The sequence below is a fragment of the Hydra viridissima genome, unplaced genomic scaffold, assembly GCF_058129835.1.
Source record: "Hydra viridissima isolate aposymbiotic clone 2 unplaced genomic scaffold, HvirCarnegie_v1 scaffold_1, whole genome shotgun sequence".
NCBI lineage: Eukaryota > Metazoa > Cnidaria > Hydrozoa > Anthoathecata > Hydridae > Hydra > Hydra viridissima.
In genome coordinates, this window is record NW_028324300.1 from 21,519,908 (window position 1) to 21,538,204 (window position 18,297).

Genomic DNA, 18,297 nt, shown 5'->3' on the forward strand with positions numbered 1-18,297 from the left:
ATACTTTTAAAGTTCAACTTGATAATTTCTACAATAATTTTTTCAGCAGCATTATGATAGACAATTACTACAGCAAATGTTTTTTGAAAAAATAATTCAATTTTTTTCATAGAATTAAAGAATATCTAACTGTTATATTTTTCTTTTTCATTATTTAATTTGTTTTCTATGTTTATTAATGTATCTATTATTATAATACAAATGAGAGATTTAATTATTCAAGGTTATAATTTTATTAAGGATATATTAAGTTTTTTTAACAATTATATTTCCCTTATTTTGATTTGCTGGTTGCAGTAGAACTTAATGTAGAATTAAATATCTTAGGAATGCCGTATTATAGTTTATTGGTAAGTTTATAAATTATATTAGTAATAAAAAAATATATAGTACTTTTTAAAGGTTGGGGGGACATATTTTATTGAAAAAACTCAATTCTTGAAGAAATTTGGTTGCAAAAAATTTAAAAATTGGAACAATAAAAACTTTTGTTTTACACTTACAAAATCTTTGGATTAAATGGAACAAGTATGTGCTAATCTGTATTTTTTTAAGTATGTTTTCTCTGTAATATTTTGGAATAGAATTTTAAGTTCAGTTTTCTGGTATTAATAACTCTTAGACATCTCTTTTGGTGTTTTATTGTCTGTGTGAGTTTGAAGGTCTTGTTTTTTTTGAAAGGTGTTGGTTTTCAAACAAAATGGTAGCTCTATCTTTATCAAAGTTTTTTGATTATAATGATTTTTTGTGATTTTGATTTTTCGATATTTGGTTGGAATTCAATGTATGTGGCCATAATTAAGTAGTTCTAAACAGGTTAAAAACATTTTTTTTCATTCATTTTGTATGAAATATATATTTTTTAAAGTTTCTTGCCTTCCAAAAAAAATTAAAGTAAAAAAATTAGTTAAAGGATTAAATAATAAAATCATTATTATTTCCATTGCAAATTTTATTTTATAACATGTTGTAAAAACAAATTTATATTAAGTTATTATTTGATTTCTTACCATTATATTGTATAACAAATTTTCTTAAAAATTAAATTCTAATTACTTAAAAAAAAAAGTATTTTGACTCAGTTCCATGCACCTGACATAAAGTCTGAAAATAAGTAATAAGTTTATAAAGCCAGCTTTTCTAGTTCCTCTCCTAAGGATTTTATTCTTCTCTGTCTCATGACCTCTGATATCTTCCTTAAGATATTTCTTTTCATTTAATTCATTATTTTGACACAAAACGTCAAATTAAATGCAAATAAGTAATAAAGTTAATATTATGTTAACATTTTTCTTCTTCAGATGAAGATCAAATGATCATAGAAGGGTTCTTTGAAGTGCAGTCGATAAATTAGGACTTGAAAAGATCAATCCATGAACGATTGATCTTTTCATGTCCTAAGTAATCGACGGACGATTAAGATACGCGATGGAAAAACTGCTCATGAAGCCTCACGTGAGAAATATTTCATGGAAAAGTTTATCGACGAAGGAGATTCAAGTTGGATGAACTAATTGTACATAAAAATATTTTGTTAATGGAAAAAAAATTTTCTTATTAAATGTTCGACTAACGTTGGTTGTATATTCTTAAGTAACCTATTGCAGATCGATGGATGGAGTCCTAATCATATAATTGAAGATATGTGGATAAACATCAGAAATACTTTTGTATCAAAGAACGAGTTCGAAGGTTTGCTTTCTATGTTTTTACTCGCTGAACAATTACGTTTTTACCTCAATGATGACAAAAACTTTATCGACGACATCTGAGAATGGCTTCGGGGTCGGAGCTTCAATACGATGTGAATCAACTTCTTGAAGCTCGAAACACGAACTTTAAAACACAGAAGAGTTGTAAAAGTTAAAATACGTAAAATATTTTGAATTGTTAAATATTTTTACTATGTTAAATAAATATGTAAAATATAGAAATAATACAAAAAATGTTTATGAAATATTCAGTAATTTTAAAAAGAAAAGATTTTTGAAAAATTTTCTTCTAAAACATGAAACCTTTCTTTAAAAAGTTGTTACTAAAAAAATATAAAAATTTTAATTAGAAAATAAAAAATAAAAAATGTTGCATTTTATAAAAAATGTGTTAATATTTCGAAAACCTATTTTGAATAAAGTTATTCAAACCTCAAGATTCTCTGGTTGAAAGATAAAAGTAGGTACCGATTTTTTGATTTGGAGTAAACAAGAATTTATATGTAAGTCTGAAAAAAAAACACGGAAAAATTTACTTCTTGTCTAAACACAATTTAGAGAGACGAATTTTTCATAACAGAAAAAATTTAAAAATGATGAATGCTTAGCATTAGATTAACACAAAATAGGGTCAGAAGTCCAAATATTTAGAAAACGAATAACCGCACTTACTCACCCTTTTCTACCGCCTTTCAGTTAAGTGCAAATTTTCAGCTTTTTTGGTTCAAAGATTGTGTAATTTTTCAAAGCATGAGTATTGACCGATATTTATGTAATTTTCATGGGTTAAATATAATTAAAAGTAACAACGTTTTATCTTTAAAAAAAGTAGAGTAAATAGTATCTTTCTTTAAATCATAAAATTTTTAAACCTTTTTTTCAGGTTTACGATAACGTCTTATCTTTTGTTATCTTTCTTCGCTGACTACCAAAAAAATGTTCTGAATTTGCTTTTCATTTGTGGAAGTTGAGGACAAAGTTTTAAACTCTTAATAATGACTTAGCATTTACTTACAGATGAAGATCACTTATTGATAGCATCACAATCTTAGGAGAAAAATACCATGGTATTTGCTCATTTTTTTTAGAAGTTTGAAGTTCTTCATAATTCCATTCTGTTTTTTTTTTTTTTTTTTGTTTTTTTTTTTTAATTTTAGTTTACATTATTTACATGTCGTGATTTACATGTAATATAAATATATAAACTTGGAATCTGGAAGAAGATCATATTGATCTTATCGCCAGAACCATATAAAAAATTACAATATATAATACAGAATGACTGAAGGATTAATTAAATTACAATATATCTTTGAATAAAGATTTTGTGTTTGAAAAACGATTTAAAAAATATATTACTCGAATTGCATGTTTCTGATGGCGGTAAAGACGTTGCAACTTACTTTTACCTGTACTTCCCCAGGCAATATTTGCATAGCTTATATAGCTATGAATAAATGAGTAGTATAATTGTTTTAAATTATTTTTATTTAAATAATTTCTGGTCTTATAGAGGATTCCAATACTTTTTGCAACTTTAGTTGATATATAATTAATATGAGTTTTCCATGTCATATTTTCGTCAAGATAAATACTTAGGAACTTTAAAGTGGAATCTTTTTTTATTTCTACTTCATCAATATAAAGTTTAGGTAAATTATTAGGTAAAAAACGTTTTTTTGTTGAGGAGTGGAAAAGGATCCACTTTGTTTTGTCAATGTTTAAGGTTAGTCTATTGCATTTAAACCAAGTAGAAATTTGTATAAGTTCTTTATTCATATTTAAAAAAAGTTTGCTAATATCTTTGTTAGATAAAAATAAATTAGTGTCATCTGCAAACATAATGCTCATTAGGTTCGAGGCCTTATTTAGATCGTTGATGTATTTTAAAAAGAGAAGTGGACCAAGGATAGAACCCTGTGGAACACCACATTTTATTTCAATTAATGTTCTATTTTGAAGATCAATAGGAAGCAATTCTTCTCCGTGGTAGACGAATTGCTTTTTATTAGACAAGTGGCTTTTATACCATTTAATCAGTTTACCAGTTATTCCGTAGAATTCAAGTTTTTTTAAGGAAGATATCATGATTGATTGTATCAAAAGCTTTTGATAAATCAACAAAAACGCCAAGTGTATATTGTGATCTAGCAAAAGAATTTGAGACTTCGCGTGTAAACTGAATAATGGCTTGTTCAGTTGAATTATTTTTTTTAAAGCCAAATTGATTTTTATATAGTAAATTATTTGAAATCAGGTAGTTGTATGTTTTTTCGAAGATGATTTTTTCTAAAATTTTCGAAAACGTAGGAAGGATAGAAATAGGACGATAATTATTGATGTTTGATTTTTCTCCACCTTTATGAATAGGAATAACTTTGGCAATTTTTAATAGATCAGGGAAAACCCCTTGTTGTAAAGATATTTTAAAAACTTTAAATAGAATATCGCTCAAACTTTCATAGCAATCTATAATTATGTTCCCGTTTATTCCATCCGCACAGAGTGCTTTGTTTCTTTTTAGGGATTTGAAGGCTCTTTCAAACTCTTCAATTGTTAAATCTATGGATAAGTCATGGGGAGAAAGTAAATTATTTGGAGTTGTCAAAAAATCATTAAAGGAAATATTTGTAGGAGGAATCCTATCAGCCAACCTGCTTCCAATATCAGTAAAGTATTTATTAAATTCTTTTGCTATTTCATTTGGATCATAAACACAAACATTGTTTATTTTAATCATTTTCTTAAGGAAATTTAAACAAGTTTTCTGTTTCCCCGTTATTTCTTTCAATATTTTCCATATTTGTTTTGAGTCATTTTTATATTTGGTAATTAGATTAGAGTAAAAATCATGTTTTTACGAATTTTTTCAAATAGAATTTTGTAGTTTTTATATATGCGTAAATTAGCATGGGATTTTGTTTTTAAATATTTTATATACAATTTTTGTTTAATTTTTGAAGATTTTTTAAGACCCTTGGTAATCCAAAGACTATTTAAGGTTTTTGGTTTTAAGATTATTTCGGAGACGGGAAAATTTGCATCACACACCGAGAAAAATGTATTAAAAAACTTATTATAGATTACATTTATGTCTTCATTAAAATTTATATCCTTCCGGTTTAACAATGATAATTGATATTTAAACGTTTCTAAATTTTTTTTGCTGAAAATACGTTTTCTTATAGTTTGACTTTTATTAGAGTTAGGAGTTGAAATGGCGGTGGTTGTTAGAAAAATGGGAAAATGGTCTGATATATCTGATTTTATAATGCCTTTTTGCATGTCATTGTCATATACATCTGTTGTTAAAATATTGTCTATTAGGGTGGCTGAGTTTTTTGTTATTCGAGTAGGCTGGTTGATAAGCGGTATTGCTCCTGATACAAATATTTCATCATAAAATCTTTTAATTTTTCTGTTTTCGCAGTAGCGTAAGCAATCCATATTTAAATCGCCAATTACAAAGTTTTTTTTCTTTTCTTTGTTACCTTTATGAAAAATATTGTGCTTTAAGTAAAAGCTTAAGTTTTCTGACGCCCTACCAGGTGGCCTATAACAACAACTTAGAAGAATGCTTTTGCTTTTTAACATTTCGCTTTTATTGTTTAAAATTTCAATTGTAACGATTTCTTTATCGTCTTCAGAAACGCACAAATCATTCCTAATGTTACGTGCAACGTTTTGTTTTACGTAAATCAGAATTCCTCCACCGCGTTTATTCAATTTTCTTTCTAATAAAATTGTTTCAAAACCAGGAAGATGGAAATTAGAGTTATTATTAAGCTCATTTTGTGAACACCAAGTTTCCGTTAAACAAATAATATCAAAATAGTTTTTAGTTTCTTCTATAAAATGCCGAAGATTTTCAAAATTTTTGTTTATACTTCTTATATTTATGTGGACAATTCTGATTTTTTTGTTTTCATCGCCATTTTTAGAAAGAAATTCTTTTAACTCACTAGCATAATGATAAAAACAATCTATTTTTAAGTCATTAAAATAATTACTATCTGGATCTGTGTTTTCATCAGATCCAATGTGTTTTTTTCTAAAGTTGAAAATAAGTGATTCATAGTCATTCATTTTATATTTGTGTTGTTACCATTTTTTTGTGTACTAAATAAATAAGATTTAAAAGAATTTCTTATACTTCTAAGGCGCGCGTTACAAGTTTGGTATATATAACTTTAGCAAACTTACCCTCAGCTCGAAGTTCTTTTGCTTTCGTAAATAGAAGTCGTCTTTTTTCGATTGTGTAATTGCTATAGTCTTCGTTTAGATATATTTTTTCGTTCCATAGTTTTCTTTTTTTATATTCATTTAAAACGATTTCTCTGTCTTTATAGTTTAGAAAATTCACCACGATAGTTCTTCTTCTTTTTCCAGATTCGTGCTTCTTTCCAGTTCTGTGTGCTCTTTCAATTGCAATGTTGTTTTTAATTCCAAGTTTCTCCTTTATAAACTCTTTGATCTTCGACTCGCTATCTTTCCACGTTTCTTCTTCTCTTTCGTCAAAGCCATCAAAACGAAGATTGTTGCGCCTACTCCTATCTTCTAATTCTGCTAATTTATCTTGAATAAATTTGGCGCACGATTCTCGTTGTCTTTGTTATAACTATTGAGTTTTACTTTTAAATCATTTGATTTCTTTACAACTTGTTCATAATATTCATTCTGAAAATTCATTGCTTTAGTAACTTCAGCGATTTCTCTCTTCACTAAAGGGTAAAAATTTTTCAAAAAACAAAGGGTTGCACCCTACATCACCAAATTCGCTGAAATTTGGCACAAAAGTGTAAAGATGTAAGTTAGGAAAGACTGTGAATTTTTTTCAAAAATTTTTTATCCCTTAAAGAATTACAGCAACTTAAAGTTCGTTAGATTTTGACTGAAAAATGAGGGGGGAAAAGTACCGGAAATGTGTCCGTTTACTATTACCCTTATAAGGTGCTTGTAGTAATTTTGCAAAGCTAAAATTTGGTACTAAAGGAGTTTGAATCTTGTTTAATCTGAAAATTATAGATTTGTTTCTCTCAAAACAACAAAATATAGTTTATTTCAAGATCTACAAAACGCACCAACTAATGATAATAAAAAAGAGCATTGACAACTATAACTCTAGAAAAAATCTGACTGATAGAAAAAACTTTTGGTTTTAATTTTCTTAAAGATTAGACATATATCTACTTTACGAACCAATTTTATTTTGGCCTTATGTTTTGCTGAGGAGTTATTGATGTTTTGGTTTTTCAATTTTTTCTGAAGAAATTAAAAAAAAAAAATAAGTGAGCAAATTCATTTTGGTTTTGAACTAAATACAATTATATTTGTTTTTATTCTAACTTTGAGTCAGTTAATTAAAAAAAAAAAAAAGTGTGTTATGTGATTTAAATTTTTAAAAAGTTATTACAAAATATTGTTAAATATTTTGTAAACTTACAAATTTGTTATTTTCATTGCATAACAATTATGTCATTTGCATTGTTACTTTCATTTTATAATAGTTATGTAATTAAATTAAATAATATTATGTAATGTTTTTTTCTTTTTATTGATTGTTTTATTGTAATAAAATAGTGATTATCTCATCAATAAAATAAGTAATAAAATGACAAGTGTACATAATAATATCCAATAAATATTACCTTGTTAAATTATATAACTAAATAAAATTATATTTAGTTATAATCTACTTTCACCCTAATTTTTAGTAGATAATTAGTAGAGAATTGACAATAATTTGTAGATAATTAGGCAATTAAAGTATGTCTATTAAAACTAATAGCTATTTGTTCAAGCAAATGTTCTTTATAAATAAAACTTTATTTTCATTTTAATCATATTGTTTGTGTTCGAGTGTACTTTGCTCATTAGGAATATTGTATTGAAGATTTCTTCTATTTAAGTGTTTAGATTATAATTCCTCATTATAGTTTTATATGGATAACAAAATCAATTGTTCATTTGTAAATGATTATGGAGCTTGTTATAAACAATCATATACCCAAGTAAGAAATCTGATTGAAGATATTGACAGGAATGATCTTAAATTACTTGTAAAACGAACAAACTTGAAAGAAGAACAAATTACTAGTATATGCACACATCATCGTGATATGTTAATAGTGAGATATAAGAGTAATCAGAAAAGTTGCTGTAATCCATTTCTGACTCACAAAAAAGTGTGTAGAGGTAAAAGTTTATCCATTTGCATTTTAATGGGTAATACCATTCTTAATAAGTTGTTTATTAGGATTTGTTCATTGTTTTATAATAATAGTATAGTTAATTTTATAGTATTTGAGTAATGTAAACTATATTTTCTTTTCAGCATCTCAACGTGTGATTACAATGCATACTGTATTAGAAGCAGAAACCGTAGGTTTAAATCTTATACCTGGAAAAAAGTTGTGTCCAAGCTGTTGAAGTAAAGTTATGAAACATTTATCAAAAAGTATGAGTGAAAATGATGAAGATTTTGATATTGTTAGTGAAACATCCATTCAAAATATAAAAGAGGGTGTAAATACACACTTTACAGTTGCTGGAATATCTCCTATTAAGGTCAAAGGATTGCATAAGTCAGGTAAAATCAGAGAAAGTAAACGAAAATTGACAGCATTAACAACCTCCATTAAAAAAAAAGTAGCCACCTCCCTTAATATATCAGAAGAAAGTTTTGAAGAACAGTCAAGTTTCGGTAATGAGTATATGGAAAAAGCAAACTTGTTTGATAACATGATGGTATTGTTAGCTAATAAAATTGCAGAGTCCACACCAACATCTAAAAAAATACAACTGACAACACTTGCTCCAACTGACTGGTCAATAAAAAAAGTTTCTGAAACATTACATGTAACAAACTATGTAGCTCGAACTGCACGTAAATTAGCATTAGAAAAAGGTATTTTAGCCATGCCTAATCCTAAATTAGGGAAAATTCTTCCTGATGTAACAGTTCAACTGGTCAAGTCTTTATATGAAGATGATGAATATAGTCGTATAATGCCTGGTAAAAAGGATTATGTAAGCATAAAGAAAAATGTTCACATGCAAAAACGTTTGCTATTATGTAATTTAAAGGAATTGTTTGTTGCTTTCAAAACCATGAACCCAGAAATAAAAATAGGGTTTTCAAGGTTTTGCACATTGCGACCAAAATGGTGTATTACTGCTGGTGCTTCAGGAACACATTCAGTATGCGTCTGTGCTATTCATCAGAATTTAAAACTGCTTTTACATCCTCTTGGTGTGACATACAAAGATCTGTTTCCTTATATTGTATGTGACATGACTAATAAAGACTGTATGATGCGTAAATGTAAAAGATGCCCAGCAACTATAAATGCATTGGTTGAAAAACTTTATAATTTAATTGGAGAGTTTGAAGACGATGATGAAGTAGAATTTGATCAGTGGACAACAACAGATAGGTCAAACTTAACTGAATACATTGAATTAGTATGTAAAAAACCGACTAAACGTCTAAACTAATGATGAGTTAAAGCAAATATAAGAGCAAAATGGCACTGCTAATCACTGTTATAACTATGTAATAACTGTTAGGTCCATTTACTTATACTAAAATACTTGACATCTAAGTTTACTAAGTTTGGCAATTAGACTTTTTACATGTTAAATCTTTATATTTTAATAATAAACATTTTCTCAAACTTACCTTTATCTAAGAATTAAACTGAAATTTCAAAAAATTAAAAAAATTCTTAGAAAAAGTTAAAAAAAGATAACAAAATATACAAAACCAAGTTTTCTCAATTTAACATGCATCTTATGTAGGTGAGTTCTGAAAACAAGTAAATTTTTAAAATTTGAAACCATGTGATCGTTAAAGTAGTATGTGCCTTTAAATGAAATATTATTTTTATGGAAGAGTCAATTATTTCAACATATTTAACAATCTTCTTAGACTAAATTACAATGGAAAATTATTATTTTTAAATATTAAATAGAATAAAGAAATAATAATATATATTAATTGTTAATATAATTAAATCATAACCTTAATTAATGACCTACGATCTTAATGCAGAAATTTATTTTTTAGCTAAAGTTACTTAGACAAACAATCAAAATAAATACACAGCAGTTTTTATACTGCTGTGTATATTATGTTGATTGTTTGTCTAAGTAACTTTAGCTAAAAAATAATTGTTAAACTTAATATGAATTAAGTTTGAAATTTTTGAAAAATTTCTTTTAACTTTAAAAAAAAATTACTAAGAAAGTTGACACATTCAAATTTCTGATTTTTAACATTGTGAGATTTGTTAACATATATTAGAAACCAGTTTTTAAATATTTTTTTTTAATTAAGAAGATATGCCTTTAAAACAGAAGCCTGGTAGCAGAAGTAATAAAAATTAACATTTTCAAATTTCTATTTTTTCTTCTCTTTAATACCTCTCCCCCCCTTCTTCCCTATTTTATTAATTTTTATTATCTGGCTTTGTGTTTGTTATCTTATTTTATCACTTTATCTTGGTAGCTTGGAGGAAAAATAGATATTACTCCAAACAGGTCAAAGATTTCAAAAAAAAAAAAAGATAAAAAGGGGAAAGAATTTTTTTAAATTTATCTTCTTCAAATATTATTTTATTTCATTCATAAAATATCCAAATATGTAGATTTTTATCTGAAGTTTGAAGCATGTTTGAAGGAGATAGCTATGCCCTTTAGAAGTTTTATTTGCTTGTAACTTTAAAAAATACTTAGATTTTTAACACATTCAGTTTTAACTTTTAACATCGTGAGATTTGCTAATATATTAATATAACATGTTTATAATAATTATTTTATGTAATCATTTATTAATCAATGCACTTTCCACATTGTGGAATTAATTTTGAGTTGAACCTTATCACATAATATATATTTAATATATAACAGTAATATAATATTTCTAAAAAAAGAAAAATAATTTAAGAAAAGTTTGCATTTGTTAAATATTAAAAATACTTTATAAGTTTGCAAAAATGTTAAAAATACTTTATAAATTAAATTTCTCTTCAACTGAAAAAAAATTTAACTTGTGCAACCTTGTTGAAAGAAAAGTGAAAATTGTAAACCTAAAACAAGTTTTAGAATTATTTTCTCATAAAAACTGAAATTTTCCCTAATGATAAAATAATATTCTTAAGCATCTCATACCTTCATGGTCCAAATAACTTGCTAATGATGTGCTAGCATCATTGTGTAGTTGTTCATAATTTGCTTTAATCTGCCAGGTGTTACCCATTGAATCTAGTGTGCCCAAAAGAAACAATATTCTGTAAAATATTATATTTTATATATTTTTTAAAATGATTTTATAGGTATCACTTTACTAAGTATATTTTATCATTTTATAAATCTGCAAAGTATTAAAAGATTTTTTTATTTGGGAGAATTTATTATTAGAATATATAATTTAAAAAATGCTTAAGATTGTTAAAATATTCACTTCTGATTTTTAATATTGTGAGATTAGCCAATATATTATTATAACCAGTTTATAAGGATTATTTTGCGTAATCAATTACTAATTAATGCATTTTACACATGAAATTAATTTTGAGTGCTCCATTTGCATAAAGACAATACAATTTTCATAAAAACAAAAAAAAATAATTTGAGAAATATTTGCATTATCTAAACTTTAAAAGCATCCTATAAGTTCTTCACCTGAAAAAAAATTCAACTTGTGCACCCTTTTGTTTGTTTTGTTATGTTAAAAAAACTATTCAAATTAACTTTTTAAGGGAAGATTACACTCCGATAGTGTAACATTTTAGTCAGAACAAAGAGAAAACTTCATGTGTTAAACTTGTAAATTAATTAAATAAATTTGATAAACTTTTACAAAATGCTTTTCATCATTTAAAGTTCACTAACAACTTTAGGAAAACAAGATTTTAGAAATGAACAACTTTTGATCAAAAATTATTGTAAATAATGTTTAAAACTGTCAAGGGTGATTTTGAAGGATTTAATCTTAATCAACCGTTTTCTTGTCCTAAACATCTTTTTTTTTTAAAAAAAAAGAATAAATTACAATTGAATCATCATAACAATCATAAAAATCAGAAGTCTTCATGTTAGCAAAAGGTTTACATTGCTAATTACAACCAACAGGTTTCAATGTTCACTTGAAAATTAAGCATTCTCATGATGATAAGGTTTGAAAAAAAGTTTTTGCATTTCATGCAAATTTTTTTTGTCAGCAGTAACAGTGACAGTAAGGTTTTTGACTGAGGGCGCCAATTCTTTAAAAAAAAGATGAGATCACCATAGAAATAATAATAATAAAAAAAATAAAAATAATAATAATAACAATAATAATAATAACAATAGTAATAATAATAACAATAGTAATAATAATAATAATAATAATAATAATAATAATAATAATAATAATAATAATAATAATAATAATAATAATATAATAACAATATAATAATAATAATAACAACAATAATATTAACAATAATAATAATAATAATAATAATAATAATAATAATAATAATAATAATAATAATAATAATAATATAATAATAATAATAATAATAATAACAACAATAATATTAATAATATTAATAATAATAATAATAATAATAATAAAAATAATAGTAATAATAATAATAATAATAACAACAATAATATTAATAATAATAATAATAATAATAATAATAATAATAATAATAATAATAATAATAATAATAATAATAATAATAATAATAATAATAATAAATAATAATAATAATAATAAATAATAATAATAGTAATAATAAAAATAATAATAATAACAATGTGTTGTTTAGTGGAGATAAATGTTGAGTTTGATAATTTCGGTAAAGCATAATTCAAGCTAAGGGTTGAGTTATGCTTTGCCAAAAAACCAGATAAAAATACAGCAAAGATTGTGTGCTAAAATGAACAATGTAAGGTGGTGGTTCAATTGGTATTTGGACTTGTATTTCATATGAAGTGTCTGAATTTTCACTTGTTCAATGTTAGTTTGAATGCTGTGAGGTTGAAATTCTTGGTGACTATCTTTAGCCATCCATACATATATTTTTGATAAACCAAATAAAGATCTAACTTTTTAATAAGATAATGCCCCATGTCATCATGCAATAAATGGTTATAATAAAACAAAATCAGACTTTGTTTGTTACAGCCCAGAACTCAATTGCATTGAAAATTTATTATCTTGGTTGAACCAACAGCTTGCAAAACAGCAATTATTCAACAAAAATGACTTATTTAAAACTGTAACTCATCATCTCAACATTGCTCCTCAAACGATTGTTTTAATTTGGTTGATTGTATACCAAACTGAATGGATGAATTTATTAGAAGAAAAGAAAATTTTACAAGATACTAAGTTTAATCTTTGTTCATTTTTTTTTTTATTTTGAAGTTTATATTTAAATTTTAAATTTTCCTTAACTTTTAACTTTTTTAAAATATATTTTTGTACTTATGTTTGCAATTTATTTATTTTTATTCTAAATAATGTATTTTTTAAATAAAAAAAAATTCTTTCTTTTTTCTTTTTTTTTAAATGATTTTTCTGAATTAAAAAATATTAAAGCCTCATTTGAATTGTTTGAATTTGAAATGAAAAATGAAATAAAACAAAGCTTGCTTATAATAATTTTTTTGCATGTTTCTTCAATCCTTACATAACTTATTCTTCACTTTTATTCTTTTGTCAAAAAATTTCAGTGTTTTTGAAAAAATAAATTAATCTTAATTTTTCAGAAAAATTGATTTTACTTAAAAAAAAATGAACTAAAAATTATTCCCACTTTATTTGGAATCATGTAAAAAATACAACATTATTAAATCAAGAAAATCAAGTTATTTATTTTTCATCATTTTTTTTGACTTTATTTGTATTCCTTAAATTTTATTTCTTCAAATTATTTCTTCTGAAAGTTTTTTACTCTATTATTTATCATCCTCTTTGCTGCTTGTATCTCACTGAAAACATTTTACAATCTAAATTTTAACTGCAAATTATTATAGAAAAATTAATATAGAATAATTATATTTCTATACAAGTGCTAATATCTGTACTAACATTCTTGCTGAAGAGATTAAAGACAGTTTTGTAAGTCTCTTGTAAGTTAATTTTTCTATTCATATAATTGTAGTGTTTGTGCTTTTGAAAATTTTTAAAGAACATGCTGATTTCTGCTGTGATATTTTTGCCATGTTTGCAGATTTGATATTATCACTTAATTGTAACTAGTTACAATTACATTTAGACATGTCTCAATGTTAAAAACAGTAATGGGGTAACATTGACATTTTAGGAGATTGAATAAATGAAAAAAAATTCCAGTAAAATTCACTCAACTTCAGTAATATCATATTGAAATAAAATAGATAAAGAGTTTATGGACTTTTATTATAACTTATAATTCTTTACTTACACTAGACTAATTCAAGACTTGTTTAATTAATTATTTAAAAAAACTATTTTAAAAATTCAATAATTTAAGAAAAACAACTTTTCAAGAAAAAAGGTTTTCTATAAAATTTTCTCCAACTTACAATTATTTGAAGAAAGACTAAAACTAAAAGTAACTCACCCAACAAATCTATATCATGTAAAACATCATTCCTTCTCATAACTTTCAAAGAATTCTGAATGCAAGTTCTGTATTCATTTGGACGTTGTTGATAAAGTTTCTTTAAGAAATATTCAATTTTAGACTTTTCTCTTGTCAAATCATCATGACCTTTCTGACTAATATCCACATCATGATCTATTTGGTCAACAACAGCAGCCATATCATTTAAACCAGTGCAAAATGCAAATATTTTCCATTCTGATGCCACCTTATCTTTTAAAATGTTCAATACTTTTGCATCCATTCCTAAATAAAAAATATTTATTGTCAACTATGTTTTAAGTAATTCAATCAACAAACATATACATTCAAATGTGTTTCATTATCACTTTTAGTACTACAAAATACAGTGGTTTAACTGACACAATAAATCATTGAATCACAGCTCTCATCAGCATGAACTACTTGAAAATGAAAGAAGTGCCTAAAAGTGTATGCTCTTTAACTTTATTTAAATGAATTGAAACAAAAAAACTGATACAAATACTTTCTCCTGTACTAATCTTATTGTGAATAAGATGCAAATATGAGGGTGAATGAAACTGAATGCAACAGCACTTACAATTGGTGACATAAAAATGTAAAATTCTTGATAATTTCTTACAAATGTAAGAAACAAGTAAAATAATGTTAATTGAAGAAGACTTATATGAATGAAGTGTTCATGAAAAAGTCACTACCTAAATGTTTTTTTCAGTAAAATACCTGCATATATAAATGTAAATTAGATTTACACCAATTAATTTGCTAATCATAAGAGAATGAGAAGGGGTAGCAACCCTTTGTTGAAAATACAAGAACAACATAAACTGATTGATAAACAATAAGCAAGAATTCAATCAAACCAAAAATCTTTAATCAATAAACTCAGTCTCAGTCTCTTCGAAAATGTGAGTCAACACATGCTTTGTTTATTAGTTGCTTTAACTGAAGTATTACCCATTAAACCTAGTGTGTCAAAAGAATATTCTAAGATTTATAATGTTTAATGTACAATAATATTCAATAAAAAAAATCTGAAAACTTAATAAGTTCAAATCTTGACTGTGGACCAGGAAAAAAATGATACTAATAGTTGTTATAACTAGAGTTAACACTGAAGAGAAAGAGTAACTACCACATAAAGTGACACCTGAGATTGAGAATAAACATTTTTTAGACAATTTCTTAAAGAACAAACCTGCCAAACTTTTTTTGAGAAAAAATGTAAAATTGATCTTTATAGTATTTTGATGAGAATATTCAAACATTTTTATTTGTTATTCAAACATTTTTATTTGTTATTTTAAGTTATTCATATATTTTTCAAAGAATTTTCAAACAACTGAACTTGTCTACAAAATCTTTTTCATGCTCACTTGTTAGCAATAAGCAACAACTTGTAAGCAGCAATTAAGGAGAAGAGTTAGCACTTTATTTTAAGGAAAAAAGGAAAAACAACTGCTAGCTTAACTTTGAACTTATTAAAAAAAAAAAAAAAAAAAGCTCTGTTCATTGTAAATAGTTTATAATTTATAAAAATATAATTTAAAAATTATTTTTTACAACTATTTTTAGCAACTAGGCTTTTATTTTAAAAAAATGTTTCTTGCATTCATGTTAAGAAAAATCCTTTTTACTGAACGGTTAAAAAGCATGAAGCATTCTGCCTGTTTTGAGCATTTTTATAAATAAAAAATATTCATTATTTTGTTTTCTGCTTCATTTAATTTGCTTTTAAATTTCTAGACAATATTTTAGCCTGCCACTAAAAAGAAGCTTGTGGTCACAAAATATATATCATCAGGTCCAATTTTAAAATAAAAAAAAACTTAAGTAACCTGTGGCGCTTACTTATCATAATATTTTATAGCTCATAAAGATTTAAAACTTACATCTTTCGCCTTAAATTCAGTATATATCCTTAAATTCAGTAATTAAAAGATTGAAGACTAAACACTAAGCAGATTAACTGATAAAAAACACCCTAATTTCAACAGCAGTTCTGAATCTTGGAAAACTTTGTCTAAAAAATCAATCATAACAAAAGTAATGTAAACAGCAGAATATACATATACATGTATGTATGTATGTATGTATGTATGTATGTATGTATGTATGTATGTATGTATGTATGTATGTATGTATGTATGTATGTATGTATGTATGTATGTATGTATGTATGTATGTATGTATGTATGTATAACATAAAAATCAACACATATATAGATATGCATGCATATACAAACATAAAAAATAATTGATACGAATAAGAAACAATTATCTTCAAAAGATTGTTGAAGAACTATAGGATAAACTAAAAAAATTCAGGTCATTTTATCGCAGGTTGCTTGTATTTTCAACAATCTGTTTTGTTAATAATTTATTTGTGTGGTATGTTTACATGCATGGTACTGAATATTGACAATGCTCTATTATCTAATCTTACATTTGATCATTTCATAGGTAATTGGACATTTCATAGGTAAATGTTAATTGAACCTAGTGTGTTAAAAGCAAAAATGTTCTGTTAATATAAATTTAATACATATATATATATTTTTTTAAATGAATTTCTTCATATGACTTTAGTAAACACATTGAATTATTTTGTTAACTTACATATAATTTATTAATAATAAATTATGGGACTATTTTAATAATCCAAAAACTTAATTTGTTCTTCTATTATGATTACCTGGAGAACTAATTGTTCTTGAAAAGCATATTCAACTTAGTACCTTTTGGATTGCCTTTTACACCTCTTTTTTCATTTGTGTAGTTCTGTACAAGAGTTGTAGTTCTGTATTTGTCTATTCCTGTACAAGATATATTATCTGTGGAACTTTCCATGCTCATTTAGATTATTTTTAATGCTGTAAAATTCTGTAAATTCTATTATTTTTCTTTTTTATGATAAAAACTAAGAATTTTCCAATGCAACTTTTTTTTTTTGAACAAAATAGTTTTATTTCAGTTTTTGTATGAGAAGATCCTGTGGGATTGTACTAACACCCGGCACAGAGTTTGTTTTTTTTTGGAACAGCTCACCTTTGGTTAGAATTGGTTAGAATTAGTATATTTGGTTAGAATTGAGTATAACAAAGATTATACTCAATTCTAACCAAAGATGAGCAACTTTTTGAGAATATTCATAAATATTTTGTAGATTGTTGTTAGGAACTGCCTTATAAATAAACCAAAAGTTGTGTTTTCTGGTCTGAATATTAGTAATCCAGTAAAAAGTTATTTAGTTTTAAACGAGAAACTGGTTTGGTAAACTTTTTACAACCACATCCTACAAGGTTTCAATGTTCAAATGAAAATTATTTCTTATGATGATTAACAAAGGTTTTGCATTTCACGCAAAAAATTTTTTCTCAGCAGCAACAATGACAGTAAGGTTTTTGACTGACAATGCTCATTCTTTAAAAAAAAATTATCAGATCACCATTGCAAAAATAATTTTAAAAGTAGAGTATCTCAGATGGCATCATGAGATGAACTACTTCATTGGTTTATCAACTTCTATAAATTACAACCCATTTACAAGTACTGTAAATGTCACAGTTGTAAATTATATGAAAGAGCTGAGAATAATTTCTTCACAGTCAGTTTAAGAAACATTTTACTTTAAAATGTTGCTTTTAAAATGTTATCAATTGCAGATTGGTGTTTTAACAGTTTATCCTAAAAGAAGAATACTAGCAATAATAGAAATTTCATGATAAACAGAAAATTTAAATTCAAAGTTACTGATACTGTTGTTCAACAATGCACATTATAAATACAACACTTTAATGGAAAGAAAAAATCAGATTTAAACAAAAATTTGAGTATACTCAACAACTGTGTGCAAAGAGTTTTTCTGAATTTCATTTGTGTTTTATGTGAACTCTTTGATTTACGTTTATTTACCATATACATGTAATTAAAATGCCAATTTACAACGTTAGTGTTTA

The 18,297-nt window shown here is 25.2% G+C and overlaps 2 protein-coding genes across 3 annotated transcripts in view; one reads left to right on the forward strand and one right to left on the reverse strand.

Annotated features, from left to right (window-relative positions):
- Nucleotides 1-18,297, reverse strand: part of LOC145184131 (uncharacterized) — a 215,289-nt gene that overhangs the window by 187,228 nt on the left and 9,764 nt on the right. The window contains exons 6-8 of one of the 2 annotated variants that reach the window (XM_090076298.1): nt 14,315-14,602; nt 10,884-10,976; nt 6,016-6,433 (exon numbers count right to left, since the gene is read on the reverse strand). In XM_090076298.1, coding sequence (XP_089932424.1) covers nt 6,279-6,433; nt 10,884-10,976; nt 14,315-14,602 — 536 coding nt within the window. In that variant the 3' untranslated portion in view covers nt 6,016-6,278. Of the gene's footprint in view, nt 1-6,015; nt 6,434-10,883; nt 10,977-14,314; nt 14,603-18,297 lie in introns of those variants that run through there. The other variant, XM_090076285.1, reaches the window with a different exon arrangement.
- LOC149893879 (uncharacterized) lies at nt 7,259-9,631 on the forward strand. Its single transcript, XM_090076420.1, has one exon. The coding sequence runs from the start codon at nt 8,151-8,153 to the stop codon at nt 9,207-9,209; it is 1,059 nt and encodes a 352-aa protein (XP_089932546.1). The 5' UTR covers nt 7,259-8,150; the 3' UTR covers nt 9,210-9,631.